General features: G+C 42.1%; 1 protein-coding gene across 1 annotated transcript in view; it reads right to left on the reverse strand.

Annotated features, from left to right (window-relative positions):
• Arl8b (ADP ribosylation factor like GTPase 8B) overlaps positions 1-5638 on the reverse strand; it is a 44042-nt gene extending 38404 nt beyond the window's left edge. Inside the window, exon 1 of the mRNA XM_046425513.2 lies at positions 5341-5638. Coding sequence (XP_046281469.1) covers positions 5341-5463 — 123 coding nt within the window. The 5' untranslated portion in view covers positions 5464-5638. The remainder of the gene's footprint in view (positions 1-5340) is intronic.
• Positions 5639-22456: the final 16818 nt, after the last annotated feature.

A 22456-nucleotide genomic window follows, 5' to 3' on the forward strand; every position in this document is an offset into this window, starting at 1 on the left:
AACACACACATACACACACAAAAACCCTTTAAAGAGACCATCTGTGGTGGGATGTCTCATGTTCCAACATTCTGAATCTATATTTGAAGACCACATCATGGGAAGATTAGCTTTCAAAGTTTCAGATTTATTAAACATGTAAAATTGAACCATAGCACATTTTCCTTAAAAATGATTTTTGCCATTCTTATCCCCAAAATAATTAAACAAATCATGTTATAAAACCCAAAATTAGGGCTTGGGATATAGCTCAATGTATAGCACTTGGTCAACACAAGCAAGGCACTGGGTTTTCTCTCCAGTGTGTGTGTAGGTGTGTATGTGTATATATACATATATATTTCTAATCTTCATATATTAAAAGTAGTCCAGTCAGGAGTGGTGGCACACATCTGTAATCCTAGCACCTCAGGAGGCTGGGGCAGGAGGATTATAATTCAAAGCCAGTCTTAACAACTCAGCAAGGCCATAAGCAACTCAGCAAGACCCTGTCTCTAAATAAAAATATTTTTTAAAAAGGGCTGGGGTGTAACTCAGTGGTTAAGCTCCCCTGGGTTCTATCTCCAGCACAAAACAAAACAAAAAACTCAACAATGCCTATTAGCCAGTTATTTAAATATGTCAACATAGTTTTCCACTACTCTTCCTTTCCACTGATTATCATTCACTCCTTTCCCTAATGTCCATATACATGAGTGTATATATAACATATATAATACACACAAATACTTCAAGTCCTTACATGTAATAGTTTGCAAACACACATACTTAAGATGCCTAAACGCAGACAGGTACAGTGGCACAGGCCTGTAAGCACAGGTACATAGGTGGCTGAGGCAAGCTGGAGACCAGTCTGGGCAAGTTAGCAAGACTCAGTCTCAAAATTAAAAAGGCTGAGGATGTAGCTCTGTGACAGGGTGCCAGAGGTTCAATCCCCAGTATGGTAGGAAAGAAAAGTGCCTGAATATAAAAATGCCATGCAAATTTGGAGGGCTGGAAGTATAGCTCATTGGTAGAGCACTTGCAAAGCACGTGTGAAGACCTGAGTTTGATCCCCAGCTCTGCTAAATAGATGAGCATATTATATGTGAGAAGAGTTTTTGCGTTTGTGTGTGTATGCTGAAGATTAAACCCAGATCTTACATACTTTAATCAAGTGCTTTAGCACTGCCCAACATCACCAGCACACAAAAATGATTTTTTTTTTTTTTTTTTTTTTGTAGCAGGGATTGAACTCTGGGGAACTAGACTACTGAGCCACATCGCCAGCACTATTTTGTATTTTATTTAGAGACAGGGTCTCACTGAGTTACTCAGCGCTTTTGCTAAAGCTGGCTTTGAACTCTGATCCTCCTACATCAGCCTCCCGAACTGCTGGGAATACAGGCGTGCACAACCAACCACACCAGGCATGAAAATTATTTTTAAACGATTAAAATCGTCCAACTATAAGCTCTCTGGTTCTAACCTCAGCTGGATCCAAAGAGGCCATGAAAAAAAGAAGAAAGTGCATTTTCCTGGGTTATAACTCTATCCTTGCTATTTCCTAGCATTGCTGACTTTGGAATTTCACTTGCCTCTCTGGACTTCATGGCCACTCTTTGAAATAAGGGTAAAGTTAGAATAAGGAAGGCTGTTACAAACTCTTTTTTTAAAAGACACTAAAGATGGACACAGTGATGCATGCCTGTCATCCCCTAGCAACTTGGGAGGCTGAGCAGAAGGACCACAGGTTCAAGGGCAGTCTCAGAAACTTAACAAGACCCAGTCTCAAAATAAAAAATAAAAAGGGCTGGCACCACAGGTTCAATCCCTAGTATCACCCCCTCCCAAAAAAAGGACTCTGGATTCAGATATCTACAATCTTCCCACACATTTTCTTTTCTTAATTCTCAGTAGTAATTAATTTCCATGGACTAACCTTCCTGATTAGCAAAATCTGTTAAAGTATAGATAAATTTTCATAACAATATCCATTTTATCCATTTATAAAAATCTGTTGTACAACGTTTTGGCAAATTCACTCATTATTTCTAGGTAACTATACTATAAACTGTAAGAGTTCCAAAGATCACTCAATATTCACTACACACAAAACACACATGACTTATTATGCAATAACTGCCAGAATAGTTAACAACGGGCTTTATTTCATTCCCTGAAACAAACATTAATTTTAAAATTAAAGTCCACAGGTGTTTCTTTTTACAATGTTCAAAACAAAAGAGAACATTATGTAAATCAAATGTTCCTTCATAAAATATTAGATAAAATGAGGTATCGTTTCAGTTTCAAAACCCTATGAGTTGGGCGGGGTGACAGAGTGCTTGCCTAGCATGTAGTAGGTTCTGGGTTCAATCCCCAGCGTAACTTAAAAAAAAAAAAAAAAAAACACAACCCTATGAGTAAGTATTTGAAGACTAAACATCTCTGTAACTTTAACTTAACAGCCTCATCTTTTAGAATTGAACCAAACCCTACTTTTAAGTAGTTCAGCTTCACAAACCTTTTGAGTAAGATAAATTATATCTATTAAAACTGTCTTACCTTTTAAGATAGATACAGTGATATTTAAATTTGATGAATCTATACTTGATTAGTTAATAATTTGTTCAAAAAATATTTTTAATAAGGCTCAATTTTTTTTTGGGTGGGGGGCGGGGGGTGTTTCGGGATGGAACTCAGGGGCACTTGACCATTGAGCCACACCCCTAGCTCTATTTTGTATTTTATTTAGAGACAGGGTCTCCCTGAGTTGCTTAGCATCTCACATTTGCTGAGGCTGGCTTTGAAGTAGCAGTCCTCCTGTGTCAGTGTCCCAAGCTGCTGGGATTACAGACATGAGCCACCACACCTGGATTGTTTTAATACTTTAGATACATCATTTTTATCTAAAAATCCTTTAAATCACTAACATTTTCTTCACCCTCAATATATTCTATAAGAATCACAGATTGGGGTCAGGGTTACAGCTCAATGGTAGAGCACTTGCTTAGCACATGTGGGACACTGGATTCGATCCTCAGCATAACATAAAAATAAATTAATAAAATAAAGGTTAAAAAAATCAGAGTCTAAGGTTTATAAGGTACCTCTTTCAGCATTCTGAAGGCCAATGTCAATTATAGTACAGGTTTTTTACTCCTTTCTAAAACTAATATTATTTTAAATTAATGAATCAGAATTGTTTTTATGAATTATATAATGTGGAATGATTACATCAAGTTAATTGATATATCCTAATCATTTTTGTGATGACAGATTTTCTTAACAAAGCCTCTCCACACCATTTTACCTCAGAGAATATCTAAGATTAATAGTTAAAACCACTGTGTCACTGTGAATTCAACATCTCTGCAAAAGTTATGCTGTTGTTAACTAAAATAAACTAATGTGAAAGGAGAGAGCATGATGTGATTACTTTACAACAGCCTTAAATCTACTACTGTAGCTGGCATTTAGGTACAACCTGAGATTCAAAGGAAACAATCACTGCTGAGTGCCTTTCTCGGTATTTTTCATTGTTTCTGCATTAAATAGATAGAGACACTACAAATAATAACAATAGTTGCCACTTAGCTACCCCTTAAATGGGAAGGCATACTGCTAGTCACTGAACATTTTCCACTGCATTTAATCCTCAGAACAATTCTATAAGAAACATATTATTATCTGCTTTTAATTGATGAGAAGCAAGGACTCAAGGAAGCTGTGGCAGATCCAGATTTCAAAATCAGGGTTCCTTGACATCAAAGTTCAAGCTTATAATATTAAGTTATAATGTTTACTGAAGATATAAGTACTTAAATCAACAAGTTTCTCAAATATTCACTCAACTTTTTAATATTTTCCATGCACAACTACTTTTCTGCAAGAAGCAGTTGATTGCACAAATCAACCTTGTCAAAGTTTGATTTAAGTAAATATCAGAAAATTTAGGCCACTCAGGCTAAAGCCTCACCTTTTTCATATTATATTAAAGTTTTAATATGAATACATGACCTAAAGTTTGTTTTTCCTTATTAGTCACAGCAGATATTTAAAAGACAGTCATTTTAAGAAAAATAATAAATTACAAAAGGAGTAAAACCAGTTGGCAATTTTCCTTTATACTTATATGCAATATTCTCCAAAAGACATTTGATTTCTACTAATCTTGCTTCCTCCAAGTCTTACTCACCCCTGTTGCTCTATACTGCAAGGACTAAGAGTCACAAGCTACGTATTTTCTCCAACAAGTGTTTGAATCACTCCTGTAACCAAACCAGTTGGACGGCCAGTTAAATAAAGATTTCAACAGTGATCTAAAAGGCGAAAGAACTGCCACAATCTCTCTTCAGAACAGTTCTAAAGCTCATCCCTGGCAAGTCCAAGCCCCTACCAGACAACACTGAATCACAGCAACTTTCCAAGTAAAGACAGAGGAGAAATCCTTCACTCCTATTCCTTCCCCAACCCAAAAACGCACAACCGAATAACCATCCTACTTAACCACTGCTGAATAAACACCGCATTGTATGTAAGTTCTCAGAGCCATTTCCCGCCCTAACACCCATTCCCTGGGCCTGGCATAAGTTCGGTTCCTGGCACTCCCTTCTCAAGTGAGAAGCATACGCAGAAGACGAATCCCCTTTTGCAAGACAGTTAACGTGACGCTGACTGCAGAAGATCCATCTTGCCCATTCGTTTAATAAGACAATTAGCTCTGCAAAACACACCCACACCCCACTCCTTGGCTTCATAAACACTAGGACTACCGTGGACTCGGTGGAACTGTCCCTCCCCTCTGCCATCGGCTGAATCTTCGACCTTAGGAAGACCAGTGGAAACCAGTAAGTGAATTCAGAGAGAGGTCAAGCGGCCCTCAGAATTCTTCTGTAGGGCGCCCACACCGCTCTCCTGGCCTCAACAATGGGCCACTTGGTCCCAAGCAGCAACTTGAAAAAAAGGGCTCTTCTTTCTTTACGCTCACTCGACGCCAAATCCCACCCTAAAGGGAGAGCGACGGACTGGAGTGTAACCCTTGAGCTGCTTCCACACGGAGCCAAACCGAGAGACTCCACACTCCCTCCCAGCCCCACAACAACAGCACTTTAAACAACGTGACAAGCTCCGGGCGACCCTGTCCCCGGGCCTCGGTCGCGTTCAAAGGCATGATTAACCCTGCCGCTGCCGACCTCGGCCGCCGGCGCGCGAAAAGCCGCCTCCGGACCCCCGGTAGGGGACGGTCAGGTCACAGGCCCCCGCCCGTCCCGCCGCGCCCAGAGGGGGCGACCTGACCCCAGCCCTAGGGGAGGAGCCCGCCGACCCGCGGGCGGCCGAACCAGGGCGGACGCTCACCGCGATGACATTGACGAAGGTGGTCTTGCCCGAGTATTGCAGCCCCACCAGCGTCAGCTCCATCTCCTCCTTCCAGAACAGCGAGCGGAACCAGTCCAGCAGGCGGGAGATGAGCGCCAGCATGATGACGGCGCTGAGCGAAGGCGGACGGGACGGCGGGAGACAACGGCGACGAAGACTTCCACACCAGCGGGCTTCAGCCCGGACCCCGCCAACGGCTCTTCGGGGCCCCGGCGCGACACGGGCGGACACGGGCGGGCGGCGGCGGCCGGAGCCAGGAAGCCAAGCGGGTCATATGACTCGCCCTACCCCCCACGCTGGGCCCCGCGCCGCAGCCGGCGTGCACGGCAAGAGCGACCATCCCCGCCTGGCCAGGCGCGCCCGCCGTCTGCAGCGCCACCTAGCGGGGGTCTCGCCGCAGCACAGCACACAGGCCGACTGCACCTGAACTGCTTTCAGTGCCCTGCATCCTGCGTGCCTCCTTGGCTCGCTCATTGATGGTTCATTCGCCCTTCATTCGTCCACTCATGCATTCACCCACTCGTCTATACACTTATTCAAGTTTTCTCTGAGTGTTCGTCGACAACGTACTCTGCGGGAAGACTTCAAGATTTGTGGGGGTTTAAATTATATGGTGGTAACTGTGTGCATGTACAAATACATCTCAAAAAATCCCACCATTATGTAAACTATATTGCACCAATAAAAAAAATATGGGGGAAAAAAGACTGAGCAGTGGAGAGTTAGCATAGAATAAAAAAACTCTGAGCTGGGTGTGGTGACACACACCTGTAATCTCAGCAACTCTGGAGGCAGAGGCAGAAGGATCAAAAGTTAAAGGACAGCCTCAGCAACTAGGCCATAAGCAACTTAGTGAGACCCTGTCTCAAAATAAAACATAAAAAGGATTGGGGAGGGCTGGGGTTGTGGCTCAGTGGTAGAGTGCTTGTCTCACATGTGGTGAGGCACTGGGTTCAATTCTCCGCAGTGCATAGAAATAAATGAATAAAATAAATGTCCATCAACAAATAAAAAAATGTTTTTAAAAAAGTGTTGGGGATGTGGCTCAGTGGTTAAGTGCCTCTGGGTTCAATCCCTGGTACCAAAAAAATAAATACATAAAACAATAAAAAATAAATTAAAAACCGTGACCCACATTTTTGGTAATAGCAAAAGATGAGAAACATCAAATGTTTAAATCAGTGGGGAACTGGTAAAATAAACTATGCTGTGGCTAAGCATGTTGGTCTATGCCTGTAATCCAAGCAACTCAGGAGGCTCAGGCAGGAGGAACACAAGCTCAAGGTCAGCCTCAGCAATTTAGTGAAGCCCTAAACAACTTAGCAAGACCCTGTCTCAAAATAAAAAATGAAAAAGGGCTGAGATGAGATGTGGCTCAGTGGTAAAGCACCCCTGTGTTCCATCCCCACTAGCAAAAATTGAAAAATAAAATAAATAAATAATGATGTGTCTTCTGGGGGGACACTCCATAGCTGTAAAGGAAAAATAAGAAGAAAGTTCTAAACCATTGGAATGATGTCCAGGAAATACTTTCAAGAAACAGAAACTCAAGGTTCTGACTGTGTATATAATAATATCTTTGGTGTAAGATGGGGAAAAAAGAATATATATGTAAATATATGTATATACGGTATTTTTGGTATAAGACAGGAAAATATGAATATATAAGGAAATATGTGGTATTTGCATAATGAAATCCTGGGAGAATAATAAAAACATTTTCCTGTTGGGGTAGAGGGAACTACATGGAGTACAGGAATGGAAATTAGACTTCTCCAGGAACCTTTTCATACCATTTTGATTTTTCAGCCACCTAAGTGGGTTGCCTGTTCAAAATGTAATTTAAACTGTGTGCAGTGGGGCATAACTTTAATCCCAACAATTTGGGAGGCTGAAGCAGGATGGCCACAAATTCAAGGACAGCCTCAGCAACTTAGTGAGACCCTGTCTCAAAAAATAAAAAAGGGGACTGGGGTTGTGGCTCAGTGCTAGACTGCTTGCCTAGCATGTGTGAGGCACTGGGTTTGATGCTCAGCACTGCATATAAATAAACGAAAAATAAAGGTCCATCAACAACTAAATTTTTTAATAAATAAAATAAAAAATAAAAAAAGGCTGTGGATGTAACCCAGTAGTAAAGCATCCCTGGGTTGAATTTCCAGCACTAAAAAAAAAAAAAAAAAAAGAAAGTATTTTAAGCTGGGCTGGTGGCACATGCCTGTAATCTCAGCTATTTGAAAGGCTAAGGCAGGAGGATCGAAATTTAAGGCCTCAGCAACTTAGTGAGATTCTGTCTCAGAAAAAAAAAAAAAAAAAGAATAAAAAGAGCTGGGGATATAGCTCTGTGCTAGAGTACCCTGGGATTTAATTTCCAAGACTAAATTGAGGAGGAGGAGGAGGAGGAGGAATTTAATTAAAAATATCTGCAAGGATTTTGAATTTCTTAAAAATCCCTTTGTGCTGGGTGAGGTGGCACACCTGTAATCCTATTGACTGGGGAGGCTGAGACAAGAGGATCAAACGTTCCAGGTCAGCCTGGGTAATTTAGGGAAACCCTGGCTCAAAATAAAAAATAAAAGGGGCTGAGGGCGTGGCTCAGTGGTAGACCACTCCTGGGTTCAATCTCCAGTAAGGGAATAAAGGTGCCTCTGGGCTGAGGATGTACCTTGGTAGTACAATGTATGCCTAGCATGTATGAACTTGATCTCCAGTGGCTAGACAGTGTGAGTGGCCCTCATGGAATTTACTTGCCAGTGGAGACAAAGTCTAGTAAACGAACAAACATGGAATAGAATGAGGTGCAGCACTGAACAGGCCAGGCACAGCAGCACATGCCTGTGGTCCCAGCAACTCCCGAGGCTGAGGCAAGAGGATTGCAAGTTCAAAGGCAGCCTCAGCAATTTAGTGAGGCCCAGAGCAAATCAATGAAGACCCTGTCCCTAAATAAAATACAAAAAGGGATGGGGGTGTGTCTCACTGGTTAAGCACCTCTGGGTTCAATCACTGGTGTAAAAAAAAAAAAAAAAAGAAACTGAACAGGAACAGAGAGAGTGGGCAGGAGTGAACTCTATTCTCTAGATCTGGAACCCTGGGCGGAAAGACTTGGGGGAAGTGAGAAAGAGAACAAGGCAGATTTCCGGGAGAAGCACATTCTGGGAAGAAGGAAGAGCAAAGACCTGAAGGGGAAGGAGCCTGAAACATTAGGGGCATATGAAGACAATGTGCCTGGCAGAGATTAGGAAAACCAGGTTGGAAAGAGGTGGGTGGAGAAAAAGGCAGGAACCAGATGGAGTACAGAACGGGGATTCCAGTTTGGATGTTGTTCCATGTAATGAGAAATCAGGAGAGAGATGAAATGTATATGTTTAAAAGTTCATTCAAGTCGGGCGTGGTGGTGCACACCTGTAAACCCAGAAACCTGAGAGGCTGGGGCAGGAGGATTGCAAGTTCAAGGCCAAGCTCAGCAATTCCGTAAAACCCTGTCTCAAAACAAAAAAATAAAAAGGACTGGGGGTGGAGCTCAGTAGTTAAGCATCCCTGGGTTAAATCCCCAGTCCCCACCCACCCCGGAAAAAAATATGTTCACTGAAGCAGATCTGTGGAGTATTAACGTGGGAGAGTGTCATGGGTTCATGGGTTGAATTATGTGCCTCCCCTCCATTCAAAAAGATTTGTTTCAAGGCCCTAAGCATCTTAGTGAGACCCTGTCTCTAAATAAATAAAAATATTAAAAAGGGCTGGGGATATGGCTCAGTGCTAAAGTACCCTGGATTCAATCCCTAGTACAAAATATATATATATATATATATATATATATATATATATATATATATATATATATATATATATATATATATATATATATATATATATATATATATATATATATATATATTAGGGTTAGGGTTTAGGGTTAGGGTTAGTATATATATATATTTGTTTAAGTCCTATCTCTTGCTGGTTGTGTTGCCACACACCTATAATCCCCGTAAATCAGGAATATGAAGCAGGATGATCGCAACTTCAACGCCTGCCTCAGCAACTTTAGGGAGCTCCTCAGCAACGTAGTGATATCTTGTCTCAAAATCAGAAGAACTGGGGATATAGCTCAGTGCTAGAGCTCTTGACTAGCATGCAAGAGGACCTATGTTCCATTCCCAGCACATCCCCCCTCAAAAAAGGAACATGACCATTTTTGGAAATATAGGATCCTACTGGAATCATATGACACTCTATGACTCCTGTCCTGATAAGAAAAGAGACCAGACAGCTGAGGGGAGATGGCCATGTGTCAAAGAAGGCAGGGATCAAAATGTGGCACCTGTAAGCCCAGGAACACCAAGGATTGGTAGCAAACAGATTCTCCTCTCCTGGAGGCTTCAGAGAGAACAAGGCCCTGTGACCCTGAGATTGCAGATGGCTAGCCTCCAGAACTGTGAGACATTTGAGGTTTTAAGCGGCCCAGTTTACGACACTTCCTTATGGCAGCCCTAGCAAACGAATATAGAGGGCAAGAGCAGAAGCAGGCTATGGCTTTGCTTTAGGGAATGTTGCTGGGACTGGGCTGTTGGAAGCATGTAGGTGTTGGTAATCACATAACTTCTTCTCTAGTGGGAGAGACGGACAATGAACAAGTGAAAAAAAAAAAAAAAGCTCATTTTATTTAGGTGCTGGATATAAAACCCAGTGCTCTGCACTTTAGGCAAGCACTGTACCACGGAGTTATATCCCCATCCCAAGCTAATTTTAAAATGAGGAATTGAACATTCATCTACAGTTATTGTAATTCTTTCCACTTCTAAAATCACTAGCCAATGGAAAATCCACTGCTCAACTGTGGAATTTGATTTCGCATTAAAAAAAAGAAGAAATTACAAACTATTTTTTATCATAAAAACCAAAGGGTTATAAGAATAAAAATAAAACAGTCAGGCACAGCGGTGCACAACTGTAATCCTAGCAACTCTGGGCAACTTAGCAAGGCCTTCAGCAGTTTAACCAGATTCTACCTCAAAATAAATGAAATAAATAGAATAAAAAGGACTAGGGATACAGCACAGTGGTAAAATGCCTCTGGGGTCAGTCCCCCATACTAAATAAATAAATAAATAGAGAAGTATATTTAAACAAAAGTAAACCATCTTTGAGCATTTTTAACCCTGTACCTCTGAAGTGATCAGTTTTGGTTCTTTTTTTCTTTTTGGTCCTGGGACTTGAACCCACCAGGGACTGTACCACTAAGCTACAGGCCTTTTTATTTATTTTGAGGTAGGATCTCTCTAAGTTGCCCATGCCACCTGGCTGGCCTGGAATTTGTGATCCTCCTCCCTCATCCTCCCAGGTAGCTGAGATCACACCAATGCACCCCATTCTTAAGCATTCTTTTATTTACAAAAGTGGGAACATCTTGCAAACATTACTGTATAGCTTCATTAATTAATGTATAGTTAAATACATTTTATTAACAATAAAGACAAAACTGAATGTAGTGGTGCACACCTGTAATCCCAGCAGCTGAGGCAAGAGAATTGCAAGTACAAGGTCAGTCTCAGAAATTTAGCAAGACCCTGTCTCAAAATAAAAACACAAAAAAGGGCTGGGCTGGGGATGTAGCTCAGTAGTAGAGCACCCCTGAGTTCAATCCCCAGTATCAAAAGAGAAGGGGCAGGTGATACAGTTTCTGAGTACAGCCTACATAGTCAGATGACTGATTCCAATACCAGCTCCTTTACCAATCAGCTGGGTGAACTGTACAAGTACTTGGTTTCTCAGGCCTTCATGTGCTATAAAGATAGGACTATTCAAAGAAGTGAATGAATGACTCCACATAAAGCTCTTAGAGCCACGCAAGGCATCAACACCCACTAAATGCTAGCTATTATTTCTGAAAAATAGTGACTCAGGACAATCACTGCACAATTCAGGAGCTCAGTTTCTCATCTATAAAACAGGGATAAGGATGCCACCCTTATTTGATGTTTTCAATTAGGAGCACTAATTGAAAAAAAATTTTTTTTGAGGTACTGGGGATTAAACCCAGGGATACTTTACCACTGAGCTACATCCCCAGCCCTTTTTATTTTTAATTTTGAGACAGGGTCTCACTAAGTTGCTCAAGTTAGCCTAGAATTTGTGATCCTCAGCCTCCCAACAGTCTCCCAAGGGTATATGTCACTGCTCCTATCAGGAAGCACTTTCTATTAAAGCCACTTCAGTAGTGTACAAAGTCCTATAGAGACACTATTCCCTTTGAATTTTGTCTAGGCTTAAATTGGAAGAATGGGAATTCAAAGTCAGGTGCTCAGATACATAGACCCATTTACAAGATATGAATGGATAAGAGTTGGGAATCCCAGAGCCATGGGAATGAGGATGACAAAGGACAGGGCAAGAGATATGCAGTTGTTATATAAGAACCGTGACATTTTACAGCATCAGAGCTGGATAAATCCCTGAACACCATCCAAGTTTTACCTATCAGAAAACAGGGCTGGGTGTGGAAGTGCACACCTGTAACCTCAGCTATTCCAGAGACTAAGATAGGAGGATTACAAGTCATGTGCCACCATACCAGCTTTTGTCCTGTGGAGACTAAACCCAGGACCTCTTGCCAAGTGCTACACCACGGAGCCACACCCCAACCCGCTCAGTTCTCTTTAGAAGCAATATCCTCCCTCTAAAACCTGAACTAGTCAACCCCGTTTTAAGAAAAGCCAATCAGATGAGAATTCCAAAGGTAGAAAACAGATAACATAATGTGTGTTATATAAAGGTTGCTCTCTGAGAATGAAAAAAGTTATGTTGCTAGGAATGAAAAGTTTTACCTTGAATTCGAAAGTAGACAACTTGCCCAGCAGGTGCAACACCCTGGGTCAATCCCCAGCACTTAAAAAAAAAAAAATCTTGTCTTTGAAAACTAAATAACTATGTTGTCTTGAGCAAGTAACGTTCTCTCTTTGGGTTTCAGTTGCCTTTATCTATGAAGGGTTTACTTACTTATTTATTTTAGTAGTGGGGATTGAACTCAGGGACTCTTTTTCTTTCTTTGAGTCAGGTTCTTGCTCAGTTGTTTAGGTCTCTTAGAGGTTTAGAGAAGAACCTCTTCTTTCAGCAGGGTATGGTGGTACAAGTCTGTAATTTCAGTGGCTCTGGAGGCTGAGGCAGGATGATCCCAAATTTGAGGCCAGCCTCAGCAATTTAGTGAGACCCTAAACAACTGAGCAAGACTCTACACCTCAAAATAAAAAAATAAGAAGGGCTGGGGATGTGCTTCAGTGGTTAAGTGTCCCTGGGTTCAATTTCTACTGGCAATAAATAAATAAATAAATAAAATGAAACTATATTCTAAAGGATGTAGCTCGGTGATATAGCACCTCTGGGTTAAATCTCCAATTCCAAAACCAAACCAAACCACCTATTAGTTTCAAAATCTTATCATCATAGCATCCTCATTGAAAGATTCAGGAATAGAGTCCTGCATGGGAAAGGAGATAATTCTATTCATGTATGTTTGTATTTGTATTTATTTATTGGTACTGTGGATGGAACCCAGCAGAGCTTTATCAAAGAGCCACATCTCCAGCCTTTCTGACTTTTATTTTGAGACAAGATCTTGCTAAGTTGTCCAGACTGGATTCCAACTTAAAATTCCCCTGCCTCAGCTCCCAAGTCACTGGGATTATAAGCATGTACCACCATTCATGGCAGATAATTCTCTTAAAATAATATATAGGAGGAAGGATAGCATCTTCAACAAATGGTGCTGGGAAAACTGGAAATCCATATGCAACAAAATGAAACTGAATCCCTTTCTCTCGCCATGCACAAAAGTTAACTCAAAATGGATCAAGGAGCTTGATATCAAATCAGAGACACGCCGTCTGATAGAAGAAAAAGGCTCTGATCTACATATTGTGGGGTCGGGCTCCAAATTCCTTAATAGGACACCCATAGCACAAGAGTTAATAACAAGAATCAACAAATGGGACTTACTCAAACTAAAAATTTTTTTCTCAGCAAGAGAAACAATAAGAATGGTAAATAGGGAGCCTACAGCATGGGAACAAATTTTTACTCCTCACACTTCAGATAGAGCCCTAATATCCAGAGTATACAAAGAACTCCAAAAATTAAATAATAAGATAACAAATAACCCAATCAACAAATGGGCCAAGGACCTGAACAGACACTTCTCAGAGGAGGACATACAATCAATCAACAAGTACATGAAAAAATGCTCACCATCTCTAGCAGTCAGAGAAATGCAAATCAAAACCACCCTAAGATACCATCTCACTCCAGTAAGATTGGCAGCCATTATGAAGTCAAACAACAAGTGCTGGCGAGGATGTGGGGAAAAGGGTACTCTTGTACATTGCTGGTGGGACTGCAAATTGGTGCGGCCTATTTGGAAAGCAGTATGGAGATTCCTGGGAAAGCTGGGAATGGAACCACCATTTGACCCAGCTATTGCCCTTCTCCGACTATTCCCTGAAGACCTTAAAAGAGCGTACTACAGGGATACTGCCACATCGATGTTCATAGCAGCACAATTCACAATAGCTAGACTGTGGAACCAACCCAGATGCCCTTCAATAGATGAATGGATAAAAAAACATGTGGCATTTATACACAGTGGAGTATTACGCAGCACTAAAAAATGACAAAATCATAGAATTTGCAGGGAAATGGATGGCACTAGAGCAGATTATGCCAAGTGAAGCTAGCCAATCCCTAAAAAACAAATGCCAAATGTCTTCTTTGATATAATGAGAGCAACTAAGAACAGAGCAGGGAGGAAGAGCAGGAGGAAAAGATTAACATTAAACAGAGACATGAGGTGGGAGGGAAAGGGAGAGAAAAGGGAAATTGCATGGAAATGGAAGGAGACCCTCATTGTTATACAAAATTACATATAAGAGGTTGTGAGGGGAATGGGGAAAAAAACAAGGAGAGAAATGAATTACAGTAGAGGGGGTAGAGAGAGAAGATGGGAGGGGAGGGGAGGGGGGATAGTAGAGGATAGGAAAGGTAGCAGAATACAACAGTTACTAATATGGCATTATGTAAAAATGTGAATGTGTAACTGATGTGATTCCGCAATCTGTATTTGGGGTAAAAATGGGAGTTCATAACCCACTTGAATCTAATGTATGAAATATGATATGTCAAGAGCTTTGTAATGTTTTGAACAACCAGTAAAAAAAATATATATATATATAATATATGTATATAATATATATATACACACACACACACGTATATATTTGAGAATGTTGAAATTTATAGAAAATTGTGCAGACAGTACAGAATTCCCATATACCCTCTTCCAACACAGTTTCCTCAACTGCACTCATTACCATTGAACCAATGCTGTTATAGTTTTAACTCGGGTCCATAGTTCACATTGACATTCATTTTTTTAAAAAAAATATTTTTATTAGTTATTGATGAACCTTTATTTATTTATTTGTTTACATGTGGTTCTGAGAATTGAACCTAGTGCCTCACACATGCTGCTGTACCACTGAGCAACAATCCCAGCCCCTGGCCTTCACTTTTAATGATGGTTTGGTCCGTGGGTTTGGTCAACTGCAGAATATCCAAGTATCTACCATTGTGACATCATACTGACCTGGAAATCCCCTGTACTCCAGTAGTTGGTTCCAGACATAATTCACTTTCATCTTTGACAGTCTATTAACCCAGCTCCCTGGCTGCCAAAGCCATGCAGCTGGCCTCCTGGGCCCTGCAAGAGGCAGCAGCAGAGTGGCAGCCGCGTGGGTTGACGTGTGCAGCGAGCATAGCTTGCAACCCCACGGAGCCCGCCATATAGGCACAGCAGGCCTGAGGCCCACCAGCCAGGGCCAAGGCAAGCCAGGGTACACAGACCTGTCATGCTCGGGCAGCCAAGCCTGGGCACAGCATGAACACCTGCTACAAAGCCTGCTCCAGGCAGCAACACAGCCCCATCCAAAGGCCTCAACCTCCCACTTCCTGGAGAAAATGAAATGGGGCATAAGGAATGGAACTCAGGCTGGATAAATGACCATAGCATTAATACATTTCCAAACTCTAATTAGCATAAGTTTGGACCAATAGCCAAGAACCAAGTACTACATAAACCACACTTGAGGCCCTTTGGAGTTCCATTTTGCACTCGAAGAGTTCGGTCTGTATTTCTTTCTTTCTTTTTTTTTTTTCTCCTTGGTACTGAGTCTTGAGTCCGGGGGCCCTTAACCAGTAAGCTACAACCCCAGCCCTTTTTTATATCTTATTTAGAGACAAGGTCCTGCTGAGTTGGGCCTTGTTAAGTTGCTGAGGCTGGCTTTGATCTTGCAGGCACACCCCAAACCCCGGATCTAGTCTTTAATAAATCCTACTCTTACACTGATTCATCCTGGTCTGTGGGTTTTTTTTTCTTCCAATTCGGGAGGTTAAGAATCCTGAACGAGGAAGCTGATGGGAGGCTGCTGGGATCTGCTGCAACACTGGCGGACATGGCCTGCCATTAAGTGCTGCAACACTTCTGCGCTACAGAGGCCTGTGGTTTGTACAGACGCCACCTGCCAGCAAATGCAGTTCTCCCTGGCATCCCACGTGGGTGGTGGGAATGGAGTTCCCCTCAGTGGAATGGACCGGCTGAGAAATAAAAGAAAAGAAAAATAGAAGGTTGAAAAAAAAAACACAGAACACAGAAAGTAGTTTAAAAACTGGGGGCAGGATGGGATAGCCAATCATATGGATAGAGCTTCTATGCTCTGGCAAAATGGAGCCCGGGCTTGCTTTTTTATATATATATATATATATATATATATATATATATATATATATATTGGGAATATCAAAGACAGGGATAAGGTTTCCAGGGCAGAGTCTTGCTTCAAGATTTCTTGCAGTCAGCAGGTTGATTGATATCTTGTCAGACCACACCCATCTGAGGTGCTGTGTGGGATCTCTGGCAGAGCTTAAGGGGGAGGTTCACCTGCATTAGGCAATCAATCCCTGTGGGGATGCCACAGGTGGTTCCCAATGCCAGACTTATCCCCTCATTAGGCTACTATGTGCAACATAGTCCACACACAGCCCACAGCTTGTGACAGGCAGTGAATCAAATTCCATCTCAAAACTCTGGTTTCACTATGATATTAAATATTTATGGGAAAGAGAATCATGGCCAGGCATGGTAGCCCACACCTGTAATGCCAGCAACTTGGGAGGCTGAAGCAGGAGGATTGCAGATTGGAGGCCAGCTGAAGCCTCCTGTTTCAAAATAGAAAGGACTGGGGAATCCATGCATGTATAAATTTGTCAAAATAAACACAACTACAATATATCATAAAGCTCAAAACAAATAAATAAGACTGGGAATGTAGCTCTGTGGTAAAGCACCCCTGAATTCAATCCTTAGTAGTGGAAGTAGGAGGAGAAGAAGGGAGGAGAGAGAGGTAGGTAGAAAATAGGGATGGGAGGAAAAAGGGGGATGGGGGAGAAAGGAATGTGGAGATCAGATTGCCACATCCTGAACACTGTTGGCATTTAGGACCAGGAACTGAAGTTCTTCAAAGAAGCTGCATCTCTATTAAACTCCTACAGATGCCTGAACTTGGCTGACTAGAACATCAGGATTGTGGAGAGATGGAATGTTGGAAGTCAAGAGCCAAAATTATCTTAGGCTATCTTAGACTCTAAGAATCATTTGGTAATTAGTAGATAAATATTTTAGAATACATCACTAAGCTTAGCTGACTTCTAGCCTCCACCAACCCTAAAGCTAATAATTCTGTAAGGTGACATCTATAACCTATGAAAGAGGTTTCTCAGGTTCACTGTATCCTGCCTACCTTGTCCTTGGATGTAACTGGTAAATAATAAATTGATTTATGACTTACTTTAAAAAAAATTTCTTAGTCATTTGGGATCTTTAAGCGTGCAGAAGAACCAGTATTTTCATATGAACAAAATTCAGTATTTAGGTGTAAATGAATGCCATTCCTTTTAAAATTTTGATTCAAAGACTTTTGTTCTGTGACCATACAAGTTCACATAATCTCTTCCGTGATGAAATGTCACTCAGGGGCATGTTGAGTCCTTGGTCCATCGAAACCAAAGTTTTGAGATGAAACTTGATACTCTGCTTCTGCTTCTTGGTGAGGCTGGAGTTTCTCCACATTTGCTGGCAGGTGGGGCCTGTCTGCATAAGTTTTCAGGGCTCTGCTGCCAAAAAATGTCCCAGCTCTGAAGGGCAGGCCATAGCCTCTAGTATTGCAATAAACCCAAGGAGCTCACCATCAACTTCTTCTTCTTCCAAGGTTCTTGTAAAATTGAAGAAGAAATCCACAGACCACGATGAGTGAATTTAAGAATAAAATTTAGCCCGGCGCAGGGCCACACGCCTGTAATCCCAGCAGCTCAGGAAGCTGAGGCAAGAGGATGGCGAGTTCAAAGCCAGCCTCATCAATGGCAAGGCCCTAAGCAACTCAGTGAGACCCTGTCTCTAAATAAAATACAAAAGAGGGCTGAGGATGTGGCTCAGTGGTCGAGTGCCCCTGAGTTCAAACCCCAGTGCCCCCCCCACCCCACCAAAAAAAGTAAAACTTACTGACAGAAGTCTTGCAGCGCAAGAAGACACCCGATAACATATTTTCTCCAACTAAATGTGACGGTCTAGGGGTTTATATAGCATTTGGTTTGCTGCTATTGGTCCAAACTTATGCTAATTAGGGTTTGAAAATGTACTAACGCTATTGGTCAACTCTCAATTCCCGACTTCCCTTGTTCCGGGAGGGTCCGCCTCCATTTTCCTCCCTCAGTTCCGGGAGCTCGAGGTTGAGGTCCGTAGATTGAGGTCGTCAGACCGTCTATGCTCACAGCTTCTGGGCTGCCCCAGGCGTCAGTACCACACCTAGGCCTGGACACTTAAGGGTGACAGGTGGGTACATCTTAGTGCGCTAGTGCCTCAGGCCCTCCACACCTGCTTGGCGGCTTCCACAGGCCGGTGGCCATGTTTGCCACGCTCAAGCCCCCGCGGGCCACTGCTCGTCAGGGACCAGTAGGCCAGATGCATAGCTTGGTCACCAGAGAACTGTGTCACCGGTCCGGGACCATGGTCCCTCATATTCGGCCCAGAATAAAATTTACTTGGGTGTCCACATACTTTATATACAAACAGAGATAACAAAAATTGTGGTATACGTGTGTATGAAGAATTACAATGCAAAAAAAAAAAAAAAAAAAAGAATAGCGTTACCTTAGATTAGGTTGAGGGAAGTGAAAGGAGAAGGCAGGGAATGTGGGGATAAGAAAGTAGAATGAAACAGACATTATTAATGTATGTATGTATGTGGCTGTATGACCAATGGGATTCTATAATATGTATCCTCAGAAAAATGAGAAATTATATCCCATCTATGTAGGATATACCAAAGTATATAAGTGCATTCTAGTGTCACATATAACTAAAACAAAAACTTAGGCCATATAATAGATATATTATATGGATATCATATTAAAAAATAATGTAACTGTGGTCCATTTTATGCTTTCAATATGGCCCTTGCTGCTCTGCCACTGCAACTTATTTTTAAAATGGACATATTTCTTTCTCTTCCTCTCTCTCTGCTCCTCCCTTATATCTACCCCTCCCTAATTTCAGAGGAAATAGGATTACCTTTCTTCCCCATTTTTGGCAGATTTATCTGTCCCCCAGTTCATACCCAGCATAGAAAGAAAGTAATTCAGATTTTGGGGATGGCACAGAAGATCTCAGAAATGACTATCTCCCAAATTAACAAGTGAGTTACCAGTCTGAACAGAGAACACGTGGAATGTAGCCTCTGAGTCACCTGTTTAAAAGCGTCCTGTTCCTGATGATGGGCAAAGTCATAGCCTCTGGGACAGGAGTCTCCTGTGTTTGCTTCTCCTTTGCTAGCAAAGCAATAAACCTTCCTTTTTCTCAAAACTGTGTCCTTGGTCTTTTTTGAATTGGCATCAGGGACAAGGACTGAGCTTTTGGTAAAGATAGGGATAATTGTTTTGTGAGGAGTGGTCCTGAACACTGTGGGATGCTCAGCAGCAGCCCTGCTTTTATCTGTCGTATGTCAATAGCAATCCCACCCCATCTCCAGGGGTAACCACACACACACACACACAATGTTTCTAAGTCAAAGCTAGTGGCACTCACCTGTGATCCCAGTTGCTGAGAAGAATGAGGCAGGAGCATCACAAGTGTGAGACCAGCCTCAGCTACTTAGCCAAACTCTGCAAAATTAAAAGGGCTGGAATGTAGCTCAGTGGTAGAGTGTCCTCATTTTCAATCCCCAGTACCACAAAATAAATAAAACATTATGGGGGGAAAGGCAAAATTGCCCCTCAGTTTTTTTTTTTTTTTAATCTCCCACTGTCCCTTCATTTATTATTTTTTTGTGGTACTAGGAAATTAACTCAAGAGGTGCTTTACCACTGACTTACATCCCCACCCCTTTTTATTTTTAATTTTGAGACAGGGTCTCACTAAGTTTCCAAGGCTGGACTTGGATCTTGAGATCCTCCTGTTTCAGCCTCCCAAGTAGCTAGGATTATAGGACTGTGCCACCATATCTGTTCTGTTGTTTTGTTTTATTTGATCTTATTTCATTTTATGGTACTGGGGATTGAATTTAGAGAGCCCCTGAGTTCAATCATCCTGATTGAACTCATTATGGTACTGGGGATTGAACTTAGAGAGCCCCTGAGCCACATCCCCAATCTTTTTAATTTTTTGTTTTGTTTTGAGACAGGGGCTTGTTAAATTGCCCAGGTGAGGCCTACAACTTTGGATCCTCCTGTCTGTCTTCAGAGACACTGAAATCACAGGGGTCACCACACTACTGGCAAGAGTCAAGATCAGAACCTTGTTCCCCAGAGTTGAAGGATGAACACCAAGAATGGCACCAAGGTAAGCGAGCATGCAAGCATTTTATTAAAAAAGAAAGTGAGAGGAAAGACTCACACCCCCAGCAGCAGCACACCTGGGAGGGCAAGTGTGCTGTTTGAATCTTACGGTGCTCCTGGTGCTCCTTTTAATGGCATCTGAGGAAAAGTTGATAAGCTCCTTTTGATTGATTTTTGATATTTCAATTGTCCTGTGGCAGGCTTGGCCGGATTATAGATTATACGCTTGCTTTCATGGAGATGGAGATTTTCGCTCTTTCTGAGAAACAGGAACTGTTTTATAACATGTTGGGGCATGTTGGGATGGCTGTCTGGTACTTGCCCTCTTGTCAACCTTTACTGTCCCTTCCCTACTCTCCATTCCTCCACTCTGATAAGGAAACCCTTGCTGCTATAAGGGAAATTGGGCAGTGACTTCTCTAGATGCTTCAAGCTGAGAGGGGGCGATGACCGGTAAGCAGTTTGGTTTTCCCATCAAGTCGATTGAGAGGTTCATGGTAGAAGTCATCTGTGATGCTCATGGGTAGACTCATCTCCACTACCATCTGCAGGTTAATGGTTTCCAGCTTGTTAAAAGAGGAACTTGAGATCTCTTACTGGTTCACAGGTGTATGGAGGAGATTTGTCTGGTGGGGGTTTGAAGTACTCTAGTCCAATTTTAGAGTTAGATATCCATCATTTAACTCTGGAGTGGTGAATCCAATTACTTTTACTGCAGAGGGAGTGGGGAAAAATCACAGAGAAAGTCCCTTCCAGATAGGGTGTGGATCAGGGGAATTTGAGGGTGTCAGTCTTGACCATTACTATGTAAAACAGAAATTCTGGTGGTCCATTTTCAGAATACAGTATTTACCTTTAAACGTGAAATGACTTGGGATGTCACAAAGTCAGCTGGAGGGAAGAGCAGAATGGAAAGTTACAAGTAATCAACACCAGAGGGTTAAAAATTCACAGCCTTTTGCTGGATTTGGTGGCTTACGCCTATAATCCCAGTGGCTCAGGAGGCTGAGGCAAGAGGATCACGAGTTCAAAGCCAGCCTCAGCAATTTAACGGGGTGCTAAGCAACTCAGTGAGACCCCTCTCTAAATAAAATACAAGATAGGGCTGGGGATGTGGCTCAGTGGTCGAGTGCCCCTGAGTTCAATCCCTGATACCCATCCCCCGCAAACATTTCACAGCCTCTTAATAAACAGGAGGTGAGAAGAAAGTCCCCCTGCACCGAACCAAAAAAGATAAACTGTGCAGGTGCCAAATCCAAGGGGATTTTCCCCACCAGGAGGGACCAAAGTGAGGCGGAGACAATGAAAGACTATATTTCTTTAAATAACCCAATAGGAGATAGTGAAGTCCACCAATGAGTAGTGGTCAAGTACCCTCTTTCCCTAATAACTGTCCATGCCAAAGATTGTGAGGTCATCCCTAACCAATGGGCAATGACTCGTGGGCAATGTTACCCATGGCAATGAGCAGGTACCCTTGCATCAGAGATAAAGGCCGAACACACCTGCTTTGTTTCTTTTTTTTTTTTTAATATTTTTTTAGACATTGATAGACCTTTATTTTCTTCATTTGTTTTTATGTGCTGCTGAGAATCGAACCCAGTGCCTCACATATGCTAGGCAAGTGCGTGACCACTGAGTCACAATCCCAGCCCCAGCTTTGGTTTTGATTGCTCTGCCCACTTCTGTGTTTGGAAGTAAAATTCTTGCCCTGTTGACAGAGCTGATTAGGCTCCTAGTGTTTATTTTTGCTCCTAGGGTGTCCAGGACCCCCAATATTTCCAACATTATTAAGTCACCAGTGTAAGGCTGGAGAAATAAGTGGCTCATGTGCGGGATACTTAACAGATTTCAGTTTGGAATTTGGCTAGGTTTGTGATACGAGATACCAAGTCAACACCTTCTTGATCTTTAAGGGTATCATTTTTTAAAAAATGGCTTCCCGTGTAAGAGCTCAAACTGACTAAGTCCTAACATTCCTGGGGTATTTCTGATTCTGAACAGGGCTAGAGGAAGCATCTTAGGTCAAGGATACTGACTTTCTTGAGTGAGCTTCCTCAAATGCATGGTTAGATTCTTATTAGCCGTTTCTACCTTCCCCGATAACTGAGGTCTTCAGGCACAGTGAAGACGATATTCTATACCTAAGGCTTTTGCTATTCCC

The sequence above is a fragment of the Marmota monax genome, unplaced genomic scaffold, assembly GCF_021218885.2.
Source record: "Marmota monax isolate L192 unplaced genomic scaffold, Marmota_monax_Labrador192_F-V1.1 WCK01_AAM20220418_F8-fsc00028, whole genome shotgun sequence".
Taxonomy (NCBI): domain Eukaryota; kingdom Metazoa; phylum Chordata; class Mammalia; order Rodentia; family Sciuridae; genus Marmota; species Marmota monax.